At 45.4% G+C, this 20,744-nt stretch overlaps 1 protein-coding gene across 5 annotated transcripts in view; it reads right to left on the minus strand.

Moving 5' to 3' along the window:
• Positions 1-20,744, minus strand: part of tenm4 (teneurin transmembrane protein 4) — an 811,512-nt gene that overhangs the window by 90,986 nt on the left and 699,782 nt on the right. For all 5 annotated transcript variants that reach the window (XM_031895585.1, XM_031895582.1, NM_001102688.1 and 2 more), the window contains 3 exon segments: positions 11,460-11,561; positions 9,240-9,434; positions 4,408-4,608 (listed from right to left, as the gene is read on the minus strand). In XM_031895585.1, the coding sequence (XP_031751445.1) occupies positions 4,408-4,608; positions 9,240-9,434; positions 11,460-11,561 (498 nt within the window).

A 20,744-nucleotide genomic window follows, 5' to 3' on the forward strand; every position in this document is an offset into this window, starting at 1 on the left:
CCAGTTTGGTATCTCAACCACTATCTGGTTGTTAGGGTCTTATGTACTGTAGCAAACAGGCAATGAGTTGAACAAAAGACAGGAATTGGAATAGGAGAGGACCTGCATAGAAAGATAATTAATCAAAAAAAGTAACAGTTACAAGAAAATTGCAGCCTCATAGAGCAATAGTTTTTGACTGCCAGGGTCAGTGACCCCCATATAAAAGCTGGAAAGAGACAGAAGAATAACTAAAAAAACTATAAATAATAATTAATGAAAACGAACCTAGTTTTGTACGATATTCAGTGCGTGTATGGCGGAACGTCATGACTACCGATATCGCAGGAATCATCAGGTAGAGGTAGAATCCATATTGTTTCTCCCTCCATATCTGACGATTCGCCAGTGGTCACAGGAAAGATTGTTATTGGTACACGTATATCCGATGGGGGGAGTCTGCCGCTCCGAGAGCAACAATAGGAGTCACCGGTGGAAAGGCCTACGCATCACTTTGGTTTGCCGAAGTCACACAAAGTTTCCTCCTGCCCTTGGTCCAAACAATCAAATTAGCCCAATATTGGTCACTATAGGTGGGCATATTGGGATAAGATCTGCTTGTTTAGCCACCTCGCCATATGAGCGAATTGCACCGTGTATGGCCACCTTAATATCTGCCAGTATGCAATCCCTTTGCAATTTGTTATTCTCTTATTCAACTTGTCTGACTGGTGTACACAATAAAAACCATTTTACTACTTATTATTATTATATTAATATAACCGTTTGTTGGTGACAGAGACCTGACTGACAAGCTCCTGGCACTGAGGGGGTTATTAAGTGACTGCTCTGGTTTGGAGCTTATTAGAATACATGGTAAGGGACTATTGATTTTACTGCCTCTTCAGTTGGAGAGATTGTCCATTCGTTCTTTTAACTGCAATTCTGCTGCAAACAAAATAACCAAATAAATTTCCCCCCATGCTGCTTGGGCCCTGTGGCGTCCGTGTCCTGCGAGCACTGAGCTGAATTTACTCCCCTTTCATGGCTTTAAACGGTCCTCATTTATACAGGGGGCCCAGTGCATTCACCGCGGGCGCCAGATATTGATTGGCCTGGGCATGTTAGCAATCATAACGCAGACTACTCCGTTCCGTAATTTTGGTTCTGTGTATAATAGAATAATATACAGGCAATCAGTGCCCGTACATTCACACGTTATCATCTGCTTCTGCTCTACTTTTCAGCGTAATGGAACATGGGGCATCTTTAAGCAGCAAAAAACTGGCCACCAAAGCAACCAACTTGCCCCATTGACTTACATGGTAACCAGCTCAAAGAAGTGCTTTCAGGTGACAACATTGTAATCAGTGGTCTCAATTTGTGCAACTTAATCTTCCTCTGTTCCATTACCCTTAAGGGTGAAGACACACAGAGCAACTAGTAGCAGCTACTTCTTTACAGCTACTAAATGCCAGAAAATATAGATTGTAAGCTCTACGGGGCAGGGACCTCCATCCTCTTGTGTCTTTGACTCTTAACTTATTGCAACTGTATTTATCTTGTATCTATTTATATTTATTGTTGTACTTTGTATTTATCTATTATTATCTTAATAACCCCCTGTTTGTATTAATGTATTCTACTGTACAGCGCTGCGTACATAAGTAGCGCTTTATAAATAAATATATACATACACATACATACATACAAATACCCTGCCAGGGACAATACTGAGAATTGCCTGCTAAAATACACATAGAGACAGTTATCAGTAAATGACCAGCATTGTATGTTTTAGTAGCCACAACAAGTAGCTGCTACTAGTAGCTCCGTGTGTCTTCACCCTAAGGGTGAAGACACACAGAGCTACTAATAGCAGCTACTTTCTCATGGCTACTAAACTCCAGAAAATCCCCTGCCATAGACAATACTGAGAATTGCCTCTGCTAAACACACACAGAGACAATTATCAGTAAATGATCAGCATTGTCTATTTTAGCAGCCGTGACAAGTAGCTGCTACTAGTAGCTCTGTGTGTCTTCACCCTAAAAGACTCTTTCTTGCTCCAGGGCTCTATAGTTATTGGGGTATTTCAGCCCAGCAACCAGACAGCTGTTTGAACGACACACTGAAATTGTAAGCAATTTGCTTTCTGGTTTCCAGGGTCACTGACCCATTAATAATAGCAATTTCATGTGGCTAGAGGTTCTGAACCTAAGGGTGAAGACAAGTGGAGCTAACAGTAGCAGCTACTTGTCACCGCTACTAAAATAGACAATGCTGATCATTTACTGATATTGTTATGTATGTTTTAGCAGAGGCAATTCTAAGTATTGTCTATGGCAGGGGATTTTCTGGTGTTTAGTAGCCGTGAAAAAAGTAGCTGCTACTATTAGCTCCGTGTGTCTTCAACCTAAAAGGCCTAACGCTCTGCCAGCAATGTGGTGGTAGGGGGGAGGGGGGCTGAGAGGATTTTGGGGCTATTGATTCCATGTTTTGAGTGGAAAAACCACAAAAATTGCTCTGTGTTTTCCATCGTTCATGTTACAGACACAGGGAAACAGTTGCTCTATGGTGGGCTAGTTAGTTTAGATTATAAAGGTGCACAAACAAGGGTTATGATGTACACTGTCTGACTGATTGGCCCATAGGCTGAGTGGATGAGAGAGAATGTTTCATTTCAAAGGATATTATTGGGCACAGATCTGTAGAGGGCCATCAAAATACCCTGGAGAGCCACATCTGGCCTATGGGACTCCAACTCTACAGCTTTGTATAAACATTTGATAGCAAATAATAACACCATATTATTAATAATACCCTGTTGTCAATGAGTTTGTCCAACCCCAAATCTCAACGTTCTTTTTCCTCACCATTAAAATACCTGAGCGCCGGTGGGAATTCAATGACTTCTCCATGGCCTGATACAGTTTGCTAATTAGTTCCATGATTTATGGGGCCTATAAATAATTTTCTAATATAGCGGGGCTTATGTACAGTAGTGGCATGCTCTAACCTTTTGCCTCTTGGTTCCTTATCCGTTGACGAAAACCAGACACATGACCTTGTGGTCTCCATTTGGCTGAAAGGTATTTCCTCCAGTAACTAGCAGAGGGTTTATGTCTCCTCTGGAGATATTCACACCCTTCCAATGAGAGGCTTTAGGGAGGGAGGACGCTGGAGACTCTTCTCCCCAAAAACGCTGTGTATGTGGGTGGCCTTGGGCAAGACACGCATTGAACATGGGATTTCATATACAGTGTTTAGAGCCCTGAGGAGTAGAACTCTGGTTTATCACCAACATCTTTTTTGATCAATGAGATATGACAATGTCTACAAAGATACATTAGGCACACAGGCTGAATGCCGACACATGGCCGCGCCTTGCGGATGCTGATCCATCAACAGCTCCGTGTACGGCAAGTGTCTGGCCAGTCAGCTGGAACCATGCCGCTTGGATGAATATACAGTGATCTGTGGCTTCTGGGTCAGTACGTGATGCGGCTGTCAGGTTGCCAATGATGAAACGCAACAGGCCTTAGAGGGAAAATCACCTCTAAAAAAGCTTCCAAGACGGCACGGAAGGAAGAAATATTTTTATTTTTGTTCGAATGCTTCTCGATATTTTGTCTAACGAACAGCCGCAACTGCAATCTTGTTGCCAGGATAGCCAGAAAGTAGTTTGACTATAAGACAATGTTGCTTTTTTACTGTTTATTTTTTTAAAGCAATAATGGAAAATATCAGTCTCCCCCTATAGCAGGGGTTCCCCTTTGGGGGTGGAACAACCCTTTCACAGGGGTCGCCTAAGACCATTGGAAAACACATATTTCCGATGGACTTAGGAATAATTTTATGGTTGGGGGTCACCACAACATGAGGAACTGTATTAAAGGGTCACGGCATTAGGAAGGTTGAGAACTTCCCTGACATACCCCACTGTATATGAGGCTATAGGGCCTATAGATATGGGTCGGGCAGGCCCATCGGTAGTGCCCATACACGGGCCGATAAGCTGCCGAATCAGTCTAAGGGACCCATATCGGCAGCTAGAATCGGTCCGTGTATGGGCACCTTTAGACTCTAATAGGGTTTGGTATGAGGAGCAGTTCATTATGTAGAGGACTTATCTGTGTAATGTCTACTAGCTATTACTCCACAAACAGTGACTCAGCAGAACCAGGAAGTGACACAGGAAGTTAGACAATGAAACAGGTTTCACATTCTTGTTCAGAGCAAAAAATTATATATAATAAAAACAATTAAAAGGCAAAATGTATGCTCAGCAAAAGATCTATTCGTTGAGTTCATGTTGCAAACGGTCTTTAAACAGAAAACCCCAGAGGAGGCAAAGTAGGGTCATACACACACGCAGATCTTTCTGCATATGTAAACTGAAAAAAGCATGAAAGAATATCCAAATACCTGTTGAGCAGTCATGTCCAGTCCAGTTGGGGTCACAGGAGCAGACACCGGTCTCAGTTTGATAGGTCCCATGCCCAGAACACTGGTCTAAGCAGGTAGCCCTGGGATTCTCGCAGCTCGCTCCTCCCCAGCCAATGGCACAGTGGCACTCTCCTCGCACACACACCCCGCGGCCTGAGCAGGTTGGGTCGATGCAGTCCACTGCAATAAGCAATACAGGTTATGAACTAGTTTGTAGGAGCAATACCTACTTAGGTGGCAACAACCAAAAATCAAAAGCTACAATAGAAGCAACAGCTACTTATAGGCAAATGTGATCAACCAATTAAAAAAGAAGCAACACAAACAAATGTGCCAATGTGACTTGAAGAAGCAACCAATCAACAACCATAAAGGTGGCCACACACGTGGCGATTTGCGATCTTCAGATCGTTAGATCCGCCACTAACCTTCAGGGCTGAAACAGCAGATAAGGAGGTAGAAACAATAGGATTTCTAACTCTTTCTGCCGATTCAGCCCTGAAGGCAGATTTTGATCAGGCGCCTTCTATGGCGCCTGATCAAAATCTTTTAACCTGGCCGATCGGTGAGTCGACCGATATCAGCAGCTTCCTGCGAATATCGTACGAAACGAGGTTTCCTACAATATTATCGGTGCGTGTATGGCCAGCTTAAGAAGAGTAACGCCAATAGACCAAAGTCAAAAACAAGAATGCTATGGATAGTCATGTATGTCAGTCTATGGAATATGCTTTATCTGCAAATTAGCCCTTTTCCCCCCACAATAGCCTAGAATAAAGATAGTGTGTGGTTTGGGCTGAGCTCTTTCGCCTGCTCTCCCCACCCGTGACCAAACACTGCTGACCTCAGTCTTCCGGCTTCTGAATTTATAGGCTTCTGCCCTGTATTTATATCTATAAATACATTACATATACAGTATTATGTCTATAAATACAGGGCAGAAGCTGAGTTGGGTAAGATTCAGGTTGGGTGTCGGCAGGTTAGGGTCAGGCACAGGTTGAGTTTTCCTTGACCCCGACATCACTAATTATATATACACTACTATATCATATATATATATATATACATTATATATTTACTGATATATCATACTTAATATGATATCAACTATATGTAGGTTAAGTATTCATTCCGGAGGTATAGTTTTACTAGAGTGAGGCATTGTTTCCTGTAATACAAAATGGCCACCACTCCCCGATCATGGTGCAATAGTGTATAAAATGGCAGCTGATCCACACACCCCGGGACTCCGCTTTGAAAGAGGTTGTGGTATTGAATCTCTAGGCCTGTTTAGGCCGTGCAATGGAATGTTGTGACATCTGTTAGCGTCCGTACACAAAGTCATAGGGAAGGAAGGTGCGCGCTGAGAGCATCCCAACCTCCCAACGGAGGAGAGGGACAGAGATCAGGAGCCCACTGACAGCAGATATGGCTGGGTAATTAATCATGTGCAATGAAGGTCACTGGGAAAAAAAAGGTCTCCATCATACGCGGCAGCCTTTCTGCTGCCTCAGCTCCGCAGCCAAGGATTAGGAGAGGGGAATGTGCATGTCCGACCTTCCCATTTATCATAATCCTGGGGCCATTTTTCAAGCTAAAATGAGCTCCTTTCAAAAGATGCTGGAGACAATGGCTACTTTAATCTCCTAGCTGCTGGCCCGATCGGGGATACGTTCTTTATTCCGAGGAATCCCCGGGCGCCATTCACTGTCCTGTGTTCCCATGTTCTTGGTGGGTTAGTGGACCATAGTCGATATTAGGCAAAAGCAAAGGAATGAGCCTACGTGCCGGAATGGGCCAGTGTTTCATCACCAATAAACTCAGCATATTTTACTAATAGTGATTTTTTTTTAACCCATTAAAACAAACTTTGGGGGGGGGGGGGTTACAAGTAAACTTGAAATGTGACACTCTTGGGGACATTATATTGTATAATATTCAAACATTAAATAAACTCAATAGGGCTGTTCTGCCCCCAATAAGGGGTAATTATATCTTAGTTGGGATCAAGTACAGGTACTGTTTTATTATTACAGAGAAAAGGGAATCATTTAACCATTAAATAAACCCAATAGGACTGTTCTGCCCCAATAAGGGGTAATTACATCTTAGTTGGGATCAAGTACAGGTACTGTTTTATTATTACAGAGAAAAGGGAATCATTTAACCATGAAATAAACCCAATAGGGCTGTTCTGCCCCCAATAAGGGGTAATTATATCTTAGTTGGGATCAAGTACAGGTACTGTTTTATTATTACAGAGAAAAGGGAATCATTTAACCATGAAATAAACCCAATAGGGCTGTTCTGCCCCAATAAGGGGTAATTATATCTTAGTTGGGATCAAGTACAGGTACTGTTTTATTATTACAGAGAAAAGGGAATCATTTAACCATGAAATAAACCCAATAGGGCTGTTCTGCCCCAATAAGGGGTAATTATATCTTAGTTGGGATCAAGTACAGGTACTGTTTTATTATTACAGAGAAAAGGGAATCATTTAACCATGAAATAAACCCAATAGGGCTGTTCTGCCCCAATAAGGGGTAATTATATCTTAGTTGGGATCAAGTACAGGTACTGTTTTATTATTACAGAGAAAAGGGAATCATTTAACCATGAAATAAACCCAATAGGGCTGTTCTGCCCCAATAAGGGGTAATTATATCTTAGTTGGGATCAAGTACAGGTACTGTTTTATTATTACAGAGAAAAGGGAATCATTTAACCATGAAATAAACCCAATAGGGCTGTTCTGCCCCAATAAGGGGTAATTATATCTTAGTTGGGATCAAGTACAGGTACTGTTTTATTATTACAGAGAAAAGTGAAGCATTTAACCATTAAATAAACCCAATAGGGCTGTTCTGCCCCAATAAGGGGTAATTATATCTTAGTTGGGATCAAGTACAGGTACTGTTTTATTATTACAGAGAAAAGGGAATCATTTAACCATTAAATAAACCCAATAGGGCTGTTCTGCCCCCAATAAGGGGTAATTATATCTTAGTTGGGATCAAGTACAGGTACTGTTTTATTATTACAGAGAAAAGGGAATCATTTAACCATGAAATAAACCCAATAGGGCTGTTCTGCCCCAATAAGGGGTAATTATATCTTAGTTGGGATCAAGTACAGGTACTGTTTTATTATTACAGAGAAAAGTGAAGCATTTAACCATTAAATAAACCCAATAGGGCTGTTCTGCCCCAATAAGGGGTAATTATATCTTAGTTGGGATCAAGTACAGGTACTGTTTTATTATTACAGAGAAAAGGGAATCATTTAACCATTAAATAAACCCAATAGGGCTGTTCTGCCCCCAATAAGGGGTAATTATATCTTAGTTGGGATCAAGTACAGGTACTGTTTTATTATTACAGGGAAAAGGGAATCATTTAACCATTAAATAAACCCAATAGGGCTGTTCTGCCCCAATAAGGGGTAATTATATCTTAGTTGGGATCAAGTACAGGTACTGTTTTATTATTACAGAGAAAAGGGAATGATTTAACCATTAAATAAACACAATAGGACTGTTCTGCCCCCAATAAGGGGTAATTATATCTTATGGCCTTCCTGTAATTCTGAACTTTCTGGATAAAGGGTTTCCAGGTAACGCATCTGATACCCGTACTTGGAATTTTTCAACAGCAGACAGTGTTAGACTTGCCTAATACAGTATATTAAACTAAGTTTCGGAGCTAAGCTGATGGGTCTGCCACTATAAGTATATAAGTATATATAACTACACACTACAGTCCTGAGAATGTTACAAGAGAAAATGGTGTGAAAGTATGATTTTTTTTTCAGTCTTGATTTTACTCCTGCTTTTCGCACGTCATTTTCGGTAGATACCGAGGCTGCCTGGGAGTCTCACCGTCTTGCAAGTCAGTGAACCAAAAATAAGATTGTGCAAAGGGCAAACACAATAGCTCAATGCCAGAAAAAGAACACTAAAATCAAAAAAGGATGTCCAGTGGAAGCGGAAAAGTGGAATCTCCCTTCTTTTTTTCCTCACAAAGCAGCAGTTCTCTCACACTTTATGGCTGAGATTCTAGCAGTCTTTGGAACATTCTATCACATTGGTCATAGATCCTATATGAAGCCAATTTGTTAACAATTTGTAAACATCAGAGGGTGCAAACAATCCTTATGGGGTTATGTAAAAAAGGCACTAAGTTTGCCCAGGAGCAGTAACCCATAGCAACCAATCAGCAGGTAGAATTTACTGGTCACCAGTTTCAAAGCAAACATCTTATTGGTTGCTATGGGTTACTGCTCCTGGGCAAACTTAGTGCCTTTTATTACATATGGGGGTTAATGTTTAAACAAATAAGAGATAGGAAAGTATGATTGGAGGTCCACAAAGAAGGTGGGTTTGGGTGGACAATGGGCAGGGTTAGAGTCAGAGGCATAGCCATGCATGCAAAGGGGGAATTATTTTTCCAAAGGGGCCCACTCAATAATTTTGCAGGTTCCACCGCCCACGTGACTGATAGGTACGAACTAGGAAGAAGGTCCCTGCTAATAAGAGGCCCCTGATTGCAGATGATGGCCCTGTATATAGCCCCCCACACAACTTAAATGGAAAATAGTTTAGGTATTGAAACTACCTGGACAGAACAGAAGGGGAGTGTTCCTATTACACATTCGTGATTTAGTATAAAACTGCAAATATCATGAAAACGAAAAGAAAAAAAAAATTCATGTAAGTTGCAAAAGTGCTCAGAAGAGCACTCTGATCAATTGACTAATACAAATGAAACAGAAACATTTAGAAATGGGCTCTGGAAGTATATGGCTCTTACCTTCCTCGCAGTTCTCACCCTTGTACCCAGGGTTGCAGATGCAGGTACCCATAATGCAAGTGCCATGGTTACTGCAGGTAATGTCGATGCACTGACTTGTGGGAACGTCACACTCTGCCCCTTTCCAGCCGCTGTGGCACAAGCACCGACCTTTCATATACTGTCCATTTCCGCTGCACAACACGGGACACGATGCTGCGAGGAGGAATGAAGAATAATATAAGAGGGGGGGGGGTTTGTACCTGTTGGGTAGGTAGAAATCACCAATCAAGTGTTTACTCCTGGGAATATGATGTAGAAAAATAATGTTTGGCCTTTTCTATGATTTATAAAAAATTTTGAAAAGGGTAAAATGGCACCCTGTACTGCCCCAGGTTTCTAGGTGAGTCCCACTGAACCAGCCTCAGGAGCTTTACAGACACATCCCGTTGTTACAAACTGGGCAATTCCAGTTCATTTTAATCAACCCAGAATGCTTTCCATGGAAGTTCTACTGTACTACACCAACTAGTGATCTGGAAGAACCTGAACCCAACCCTAACCTGCAAAATGTTGCCATTGTAGGACCCACTCCTGTGTCTTTCTGCTCTGTATGCTACTTCTACGAGCACCTTAGCTTCCAAGAAAGGGAAACTTTCCCAGTATAACTTGCACCCAACCCGAACCCACAATGGTCACCCAAATTTCAACCCTAACCTGCCTGATCTAAGGCTAAACTTGGATTACTATGGGTTGTGGGCCCACCCTCACATCACTAGTGCCAACCTAAGGTAATTTGTAGGAGTCCAAGTAACTCTACAATCGAAAGTTGTTTATAAGGACAGTCTAATGGATATTCTGAGGGGGACTGTACCAACATAGACCTGTTGCCAGTGGAGTTTTGCTCTACCTAGAAAAGGTCTTAGAAGAGTCCTGCTATGCTATAACAACCAAGAAAGGTTTCCAGAATCCTACTATACTATACAATCCTAGAAAGGTACCTAGAGGAGCTCTGCTATATTATACCAACCAACACAGAACAGTCCTGCTATACTGTACAAACCAGGAAATATTCCTATAGGAGTCCTGCTGTACTATACTATCCTAGACAGGTCCCTAGAGGATTCAGCCGTACTTTTACCAAGTTATGCTTTCTATATTGTACCAAACTTAAAAGAATCTTAAGATGACCATACACGGGCAGATTTAAGCTGTCCATTCGAGTCCTTTAGACCAATTCAGTAGCTTATCTGTCTATATGGGACCCCTATGGGCCTACCCCACTGATAAAAATCAGGCAGTTTTGGTTTTTAAGTTGGGTTGGGGACCACGTGGGCTCATTGATGTGGTCCTTGCTCCTGTTGTCTGGCCCTAGGGCCTGATATTGCCCAGGTGGGAAAGATGACTATGAAGATTTTCATTCATCCAGGTCATGGTATATCTAGTATAAATAAATCTAAAGCAACTGGACTTGTTATGTAATCATTGAAGACATTTCACTACTCATCCGAGCAGCTTCTTCAGTTCAACTGACTGGTATGGGAAGCCCTCAGCATATGGACTCTTCCACTAATCTGCTAATATGCTGAGGACTTCCCATACGCTGCTTGGATGAGGAGTGAAACATCTTCAATGATTACTTAACAAGTCCAGTTGCTATAGATTTATTTATACTAGATTTAGGTGGGAAAGATCAGCTCGTTTGGAGATTTTATAGATTTTATAATGTATGACCACCTTTCCTGTATTTTCAGATGACTCCTGCTGTATTATACCCACCCATGGGCCGATCGTAACTGCTCATATGGGTCCCTTAGACCGATTCGGCAGCTTATCGGCCCGTGTAGGGGCAGAAACGAGGGGCCTGCCCAACCGATATCTGGCCTAAAATTGGCCAGATCTCGATCGGCCAGGTTAGAAAATTCAGTCGGAACGGGGACCGCATCGGCTCGTTCATGCGGCCCCCGAACCGACTGCCCCATGGACGCCACTATAATTCGATCAAATTTTTTTTTTTTTACCTAGACGTAGGTGGGGATATCGGGTGAAGATCCGCTCGCTTGGCAACCCTGCCAAGCGAGTGAATCTCAATGTGTATGGGGACCTTAAGGCTGGGTTCCAGTTACTCTAATGTTCCAAACCAAGAGGAGCACTACTGCACTACAGCAACCTAATGTCTGGTACCAGAACTACACAGACTACACCTTGTACCGCTCAACACACCGGGGCATTATTCCTTACCTCTCCCACAGTCCGGTCCTAGGAAACCAAGAAAACAGTGGCAGTTCCCAGCGACACATTCGCCATTCCCATAGCAGTTACTGGGACAGTCATCCACGGACTCTGGAAAAGCAAACACACGTTAACTTGAGATGAGATACGGGATGCATTGAATGTGAATCTTACTGATTTGTAGCCAACAGCAGCGAGGCCTTTTACAAGGAATAAAATTCAATTGCACGGGGGCAATATTTAATCAGCGCTGACCTGTAAAAGATGTGACTTGGCTACAGCGTAAAAATATCTCTGCTGAATTAGAGGGAACAGATGTTCTGGATAATCTATAAGTGTGAACTGCGCTGATAGGCAAAGAGGATACATTGGAAATTAAAGGGGAAAAAACAGGTGCAGACGCTGACTTCATCATATTTTAATTTAGAATCTCATGTTGCATTTTGGCAGCGTCCCCTTATCTATAAACTAATTCAGGCTTAGAACTCCGGCAAATCCAGTAGCGTCGCGTCCTGTGAAGCCGCGGCTTCATTTCTGCTCACAAATCTCCTTTTTATAAAGTGAGCGACTATATATTATTCCCATCTTGGGTCCGGGGCTTAGACATCAAGGAGAATTATCTCCCAGCCAAAGGGCTCATGAAAATCCATTTGTTTTGGAATTGAAGATAATGTTCATAAAAGCAAGTGTTAGCCGTGATGTTATCTACCCCGTCTGTTAGATCCTCGGTTCCCACCATAGCAATACTGGGTACTCAAGGAATACGAAAATGATGCCAGTAGTTTATATTGCCTGTTTGACTTGGCCACTACTGATCTGGATGCCGCCATTTTGGCTCATGTTGGGCACTAAAACAAATAGAATTCTGTTTGAGATAGATAATGATCAGGATCAGGGGTCGGACTCCCCAGGGGCCCTACAGGTGCCCCCACTGGCCACATCCCCTAACCCCACCCCCCCACAGGGGCCCCCCTAACCTCCTGAAGGTTCCCCCACACGACGTCCTCCCCTGACTGTGTGTAAGTTTAACGTGTCAGGGGAGGAATGGTCAGGCAGGGGGAGTGCCGGCAAGAGTTGGGTCTGGGCTGCCGGGGCCCACCGGGATTTTTCCCAGTGTCCCAGTGGCCCAGTCCGACCCTAATCAGGATAAACTGGAAACCCTCAATGGATGAGGATCATATTGGTTTGTGGATGAGCTTCTCTGCTGCACAAGGATCTGATTATTGGCCTGAGGGACAAATCATTAGATGAGCCCTATTGGTAGGGCAAAGCCAACAGGACGGCAGTGAGCTAACAACTGGCGTAGGGGGATAAAGAAGTGAGCAAGTGATTGCTACAGGAATCAGTGGGCAGTGGTAGCAGGGTTGGTGGGTGGGCCTCTTGGACACCAATACACCTGAACCCCACGTCAAACTTGGGGGACATTCAATACTTTGACCAGCATGATATTTCTGTTCCTGTGCTAGGGTTGTCCAGGTCAAAACTGTCTGCCTCGATTTCCCAATTTAGAACCAAATAAGTTGACTGGCAGGTTATTAGGCTGACAAGGTGATCAGCCAATCACTGATGACCAGTGACTTCACCAGCCCGAGCTATGACATCACCGGCCCTGTCCCTGTGATGTCACCGCTCGCTCTCCTGCCTGGACCAACCCCATCCCGTGCCCATCACACTAAATAGTAAAAAGATGCAGCTACACATGGCTAAACAATAGAGAAAAACCGCACACAGTGTAATGAAATATAAGAATGAAAACCTTTTTTGAATGTACTTATATATAAATATCTTTCTGACAAATATAACTGCCCTTTTCTGCACAACCACAAACTCCCATAGAATATTCCTCAACATTTCCCTATTACTCGGCAGCAGCAGTGGGGCCCAGGTATATAGGGCAGAAGGGGAGCGCAGCAATAGAAAGGTATATAATTATTAAAAAAATAAAATGAACACCAATAGCAAGTCACTCACATCACTCCCATCTGAAACTACTAAAATGAACCCAAACTTCCCCTTTAATTCTCAACAATTGTGAAATACTGAAATCCGCTCAGACCAAGCCCTGCCGCAGCCTATCATTTTGCCCTCCATCGCCGTTAAATAGTTGTCACGGGAGATTGACAAGAAAATAGCAAAAAAGTAAAAACACAAGTCTGTTTTCCATTACTGCACTTGAAAGGGGCTCGCAGGTTACAGCACCTATTCATTTATTGATCCATCTAGCATTTTCTGTGTGACTGTGATCATTGGGTGAGCTGCCCCCTCCCGACCCATGCATAATACCTGCCTGCCATATTCCTCAGGGTCCTACTGACACGCATGGAATCAGCTCCTGAAATGATTTCTGAGCAGTCACAGCTCCTACGCATGTTCCATGATTGGCAAGGAAAACATGTTTCCAATATACTAACCAAAGTGTTAGCTGCCTGTGAGATACTGGGAAGTGATAATGGGGGATAGCAGGTATAGTAGGGAGAGATGGTGCCTATAGTAGCAGTGGGGGGATAATAGCCTCTGGGAAGGGACTGGGGCTGTGGGATAGCAGGTATAGTAGGGAGAGATGGTGCCTATAGTAGCAGTGGGGGGATAATAGCCTCTGGGAAGGGACTGTGGCTGTGGGATAGCAGGTATAGTAGGGAGAGATGGTGCCTATAGTAGCAGTGGGGGGATAATAGCCTCTGGGAAGGGACTGGGGCTGTGGGATAGCAGGTATAGTAGGGAGAGATGGTGCCTATAGTAGCAGTGGGGGGGGGGGGGGATAATAGCCTCTGGGAAGGGACTGGGGCTGTGGGATAGCAGGTATAGTAGGGAGAGATGGTGCCTATAGTAGCAGTGGGGGGATAATAGCCTCTGGGAAGGGACTGGGGCTGTGGGATAGCAGGTATAGTAGGGAGAGATGGTGCCTATAGTAGCAGTGGGGGGATAATAGCCTCTGGGAAGGGACTGGGGCTGTGGGATAGCAGGTATAGTAGGGAGAGATGGTGCCTATAGTAGCAGTGGAGGTATAATAGCCTCTGGGAAGGGACTGGCGCTGTGGGATAGCAGGTATAGTAGGGAGAGATGGTGCCTATAGTAGCAGTGGAGGGATAATAGCCTCTGGGAAGGGACTGGGGCTGTGGGATAGCAGGTATAGTAGGGAGAGATGGTGCCTATAGTAGCAGTGGGGGGATAATAGCCTCTGGGAAGGGACTGGGGCTGTGGGATAGCAGGTATAGTAGGGAGAGATGGTGCCTATAGTAGCAGTGGGGGGATAATAGCCTCTGGGAAGGGACTGGGGCTGTGGGATAGCAGGTATAGTAGGGAGAGATGGTGCCTATAGTAGCAGTGGGGGGATAATAGCCTCTGGGAAGGGACTGGGGCTGTGGGATAGCAGGTATAGTAGGGAGAGATGGTGCCTATAGTAGCAGTGGGGGGATAATAGCCTCTGGGAAGGGACTGGGGCTGTGGGATAGCAGGTATAGTAGGGAGAGATGGTGCCTATAGTAGCAGTGGGGGGATAATAGCCTCTGGGAAGGGACTGGGGCTGTGGGATAGCAGGTATAGTAGGGAGAGATGGTGCCTATAGTAGCAGTGGGGGATAATAGCCTCTGGGAAGGGACTGGGGCTGTGGGATAGCAGGTATAGTAGGGAGAGATGGTGCCTATAGTAGCAGTGGGGGGATAATAGCCTCTGGGAAGGGACTGGGGCTGTGGGATAGCAGGTATAGTAGGGAGAGATGGTGCCTATAGTAGCAGTGGGATAATAGCCTCTGGGAAGGGACTGGGGCTGTGGGATAGCAGGTATAGTAGGGAGAGATGGTGCCTATAGTAGCAGTGGGGGGATAATAGCCTCTGGGAAGGGACTGGGGCTGTGGGATAGCAGGTATAGTAGGGAGAGATGGTGCCTATAGTAGCAGTGGGGGGGATAATAGCCTCTAGTCATACACACATATATTAATGACAGCCGTCAAACTCCAGTTGTTAGTTATTATTAATGTAGAATTGGTTGCGCTTATAAAGCTGAACATTCACCCGCACAGCAAGTTCTCCCTACACGCTATTATGACTTGCTGCGTTTATGTGCCGGACCCCCGGGAGCAGACAAGCCCAGCGCGCAGGATGCTAAAATGAAATGTAAAAGAAAACTACTTGGGCAGAGAACAATTGATTCCCAAGACTGTCAATAGCTGGAAGTTTGATTTGATCATGCTTGTTTTATCCGGAGAGTGCAGTGAAATATAAAACGCTCACAGAACATATTGCCGAGGTTTGTGAGGGCAAAAGTTGAAAAATGAAGAACTGAACCCCCAAATAGATTCCGTGCAACGATGGTACAACATGTGATTGTCGAAAAGTAATTGTAATTAAGAGCAGAACCTGTTTATCCCTTTTAATTCTCTTGTTCTGACTCTTGAGACAATGTGAAAGAAACCAGTGCTTTGCTGGGTCAGTGCTTCAGCTGGATTCTGCTACATTGTTTCATGAGTCAGAACCAGAAGTGCAGAGAATATAAACAGCCAGACTGATACGACATTAAATAGCAATTGCGTTTAGAAATAACAATAAAACTTATAGGCATCGAATAGACCAAATAAGCATTTCCATTTAGTTTCAGCACAAGCAAATGATATTGCAAATAACAAAAGGAATAAAATCTTGTTTATATGAAAGTCTTCTCTCTGTACCAGAATTGCCCCAGATAATAGCCCTGACGTCTACTGTGACCCCGGCTGCAGAATATACGTCCTTGTCAGACTGGCCCAGTTTCCATGTTCCTTAGTGAATTTGCTTCAGTTAACAAACAAAACAGGCACCTCTGGGGTAAAATCCACGGGTACGGCCCGGATTCTGTATTTTAGACTAAATATAGCAACTTCATGTGTCTGTGGCACTATGGGGGCCTGGGTCTGTGTTTAATAAGGTATCATTTACTTACAGGAAGACATGCATAAGGCAAAGGGGGACCTTCATGGTAAAGTAATGCTCAGTAGTGTTAGGGAATCTGGCTATCCCACCATCCCACAGGCTATTATCCCACTGCTACTAGAGGCACCATCTCTCCCTACTATACCTGCTATCCCACAGCCCCAGTCCCTTCCCAGAGGCTATTATCCCCCCACTGCTACTATAGGCACCATCTCTCCCTACTATACCTGCTATCCCACAGCCCCAGTCCCTTCCCAGAGGCTATTATCCCCCCCCTGCTACTATAGGCACCATCTCTCCCTACTATACCTGCTATCCCACAGCCCCAGTCCCTTCCCAGAGGCTATTATCCCCCCACTGTTACTATAGGCACCATCTCTCCCTACTATACCTGCTATCCCACAGCCCCAGTCCCTTCCCAGAGGCTATTATCCCCCCACTGCTACTATAGGCACCATCTCTCCCTACTATACCTGCTATCCCACAGCCCCAGTCCCTTCCCAGAGGCTATTATCCCCCCCCTGCTACTATAGGCACCATCTCTCCCTACTATACCTGCTATCCCACAGCCCCAGTCCCTTCCCAGAGGCTATTATCCCCCCACTGTTACTATAGGCACCATCTCTCCCTACTATACCTGCTATCCCACAGCCCCAGTCCCTTCCCAGAGGCTATTATCCCACTGCTACTATAGGCACCATCTCTCCCTACTATACCTGCTATCCCACAGCCCCAGTCCCTTCCCAGAGGCTATTATCCCCCCACTGCTACTATAGGCACCATCTCTCCCTACTATACCTGCTATCCCACAGCCCCAGTCCCTTCCCAGAGGCTATTATCCCCCCCCTGCTACTATAGGCACCATCTCTCCCTACTATACCTGCTATCCCACAGCCCCAGTCCCTTCCCAGAGGCTATTATCCCCCCACTGCTACTATAGGCACCATCTCTCCCTACTATACCTGCTATCCCACAGCCCCAGTCCCTTCCCAGAGGCTATTATCCCCCCACTGCTACTATAGGCACCATCTCTCCCTACTATACCTGCTATCCCACAGCCCCAGTCCCTTCCCAGAGGCTATTATCCCACTGCTACTATAGGCACCATCTCTCCCTACTATACCTGCTATCCCACAGCCCCAGTCCCTTCCCAGAGGCTATTATCCCCCCACTGCTACTATAGGCACCATCTCTCCCTACTATACCTGCTATCCCACAGCCCCAGTCCCTTCCCAGAGGCTATTATCCCCCCACTGCTACTATAGGCACCATCTCTCCCTACTATACCTTCTATCCCACAGCCCCAGTCCCTTCCCAGAGGCTATTATCCCCCCACTGCTACTATAGGCACCATCTCTCCCTACTATACCTGCTATCCCACAGCCCCAGCCCCTTCCCAGAGGCTATTATCCCCCCACTGCTACTATAGGCACCATCTCTCCCTACTATACCTGCTATCCCACAGCCCCAGTCCCTTCCCAGAGGCTATTATCCCCCACTGCTACTATAGGCACCATCTCTCCCTACTATACCTGCTATCTCACAGCCCCAGTCCCTTCCCAGAGGCTATTATCCCCCCACTGCTACTATAGGCATCATCTCTCCCTACTATACCTGCTATCCCACAGCCCCAGTCCCTTCCCAGAGGCTATTATCCCCCTACTGCTACTATAGGCGCCATCTCTCCCTACTATACCTGCTATCCCACAGCCCCAGTCCCTTCCCAGAGGCTATTATCCCCCCACTGCTACTATAGGCACCATCTCTCCCTACTATACCTGCTATCCCACAGCCCCAGTCCCTTCCCAGAGGCTATTATCCCACTGCTACTATAGGCACCATCTCTCCCTACTATACCTGCTATCCCACAGCCCCAGTCCCTTCCCAGAGGCTATTATCCCCCCACTGCTACTATTGGCACCATCTCTCCCTACTATACCTGCTATCCCACAGCCCCAGTCCCTTCCCAGAGGCTATTATCCCACTGCTACTATAGGCACCATCTCTCCCTACTATACCTGCTATCCCACAGCCCCAGTCCCTTCCCAGAGGCTATTATCCCACTGCTACTATAGGCACCATCTCTCCCTACTATACCTGCTATCCCACAGCCCCAGTCCCTTCCCAGAGGCTATTATCCCCCCACTGCTACTATAGGCACCATCTCTCCCTACTATACCTGCTATCCCACAGCCCCAGTCCCTTCCCAGAGGCTATTATCCCCCCACTGCTACTATAGGCACCATCTCTCCCTACTATACCTGCTATCCCACAGCCCCAGTCCCTTCCCAGAGGCTATTATCCCCCCACTGCTACTATAGGCACCATCTCTCCCTACTATACCTGCTATCCCACAGCCCAAGTCCCTTCCCATACAGTTACTATAGACACCCCTCCTTGGACCTCCCTAAACACAGCTCTGAGTGGTTGAATAGGAATAATGAAACAGACCCCAGCTTGTGCTGAATGCCAGTAACAAACATCGAGGATAAAGAACAAAATGCACCTCACTCATCACAAAAACACATGCAGATGGGAGTTCAGTGACCCCCAATGCCCAGAGCTGTTGTGAAAATCTGTCCCTGGAAGAATATTCTTGGCGCTGGCAGCAGTGTCGGTGCAGACAGAAAGCCCAGCAGAAATGTTCCTGCAATCAGTAAATAGGATCCGAAATACAAACAAGTATGATTGAAAAAAACCCCAAAAAAACGCTTAAATATTTTTATTATTTGGAAAGGGGCCAAGAAATGATTTTTCCTAGTGGGATCCTTATTAGCCACATGATTTTATTTGTCACCAACCATGGCCAACAGTACCAGTATAATGAGAAGAAATATTACATAGGGTTGAAAAAAGACCAGAGTCCATCAAGTTCAACCCTTCCAAGTAAACCCAGCACCCACAGCCTATCTATACACTCACATACATAAACATGTGGGCACACAATACAATACAGGAAATAGTATGGCAGCTCCCACCCAATACAAGCAACTCTCAGCACAGCTGGGGGCCTATATGCCTATATATCACTGCCCTGGTACCATTTGGTGCCAGTTTTTCCCATTATACAATGGTGATTGAGTGGCTGCAGCGATGCACAATAGGTATCGTTATACATATAGTGGGGGGCAAGCCTTGGGTTACACTGGCAGGGGGTACTCAGCAGGCAGTATGTATAACTGTGCCCTAATTCCCCCCCTGGTACCCCCCGTCTATCACTTGATGTAATTATTGTTTGCTTTCATTAATTAATCATCGCCAGGCAACACAGAGCTTCGGCGATGACAAATGGAAGGGAATGATGGAGAAGCAATAGAGGTGCATCTGTGCGCACTGACAAATGGAGCCGGGGGGGGGGGGGGGGCGCCTATAAACAGATGCAGCAGGGAGGGAAATGTAAATCCAGCCCTAGGTGTCCTTCTATCCAGGCGAGCCCCGAATGAAAGCATTTTCTACTTTATTTCCCAATTACCGAGCCGGGGGGGTGCAATTCCTTCATAAGCGCCATGCTGCATTTGCTTTGTTAGCCATTTCTTTTAATAACGCTATTAGGGTTTTATTCCGTTTTGTTTTCTGTTACAATAGAGGAAGAGACTATATGTTTATGTGCAGTGGTTTTGCTTTCCCTTCCTTAGCTAAGCTTTCTTTTATTGTTCATTCTTATAGCTGTATGACAGCTTACAGGTCAGCGGTGTGACTTGGCCGTGCCGCAGAAAAACCTTTTGAGGGCCTGGTGCTTCCAGTCCCTCCTCCCCTGGCCCCAACTGCGCTGCACCTCCAGGCCAGTGTTGGACTGGGCCGCCGGGATACTGGGAAAAAAACCCAGTGGGCCCCACGGCCCAGATCTGATCCCCCCAGGGCGCTTCCGCAATCCGCCGTCTCCCTCCCCCAATGCACCGCAGGTAAGATTCTTTTAGGAGGGGGGGAGGTGAAGGCGCCGGGGGCCAGTGGGGGGTGCAGGGGCCCCTGAGGCAGAAGCCCCAGTGGGCCCTGCACCCCCTAGTCCGACCCTGCTCCCGGCCCTGACCATGCCGCTAAATTTGGGGTAGGAATGGGGCCAGGGAGGGGGGACAAAAGTACAGCAGACCCTGCAGTCCGGGCCCCCCCTGCTGCCTGGGTCCCCCCGCAACCACGGGGTCTGCTGTATATATAGTTACGCCACTGTTCTCGTTATGCGTTTCTTTCTCTGATCTATAGGACAGAATTAAAACTCCTTGCCATAAAGTACGACTGAGGCTGTTCCTGCTGGACTGTGTTCAGCACAACACACTTATGCTGGTACAATGCTATATCTATTTAGAATGAGCTTAATAAGGGAAAGGATAATTTACAGACAACTTGGGTGATCGATAAAAATCATTTATTTTTGTAATTGAAAACCCACGTTTTT

This window comes from Xenopus tropicalis, chromosome 2 (genome assembly GCF_000004195.4).
Source record: "Xenopus tropicalis strain Nigerian chromosome 2, UCB_Xtro_10.0, whole genome shotgun sequence".
In the NCBI taxonomy this organism is placed as follows: Eukaryota; Metazoa; Chordata; class Amphibia; order Anura; family Pipidae; genus Xenopus; species Xenopus tropicalis.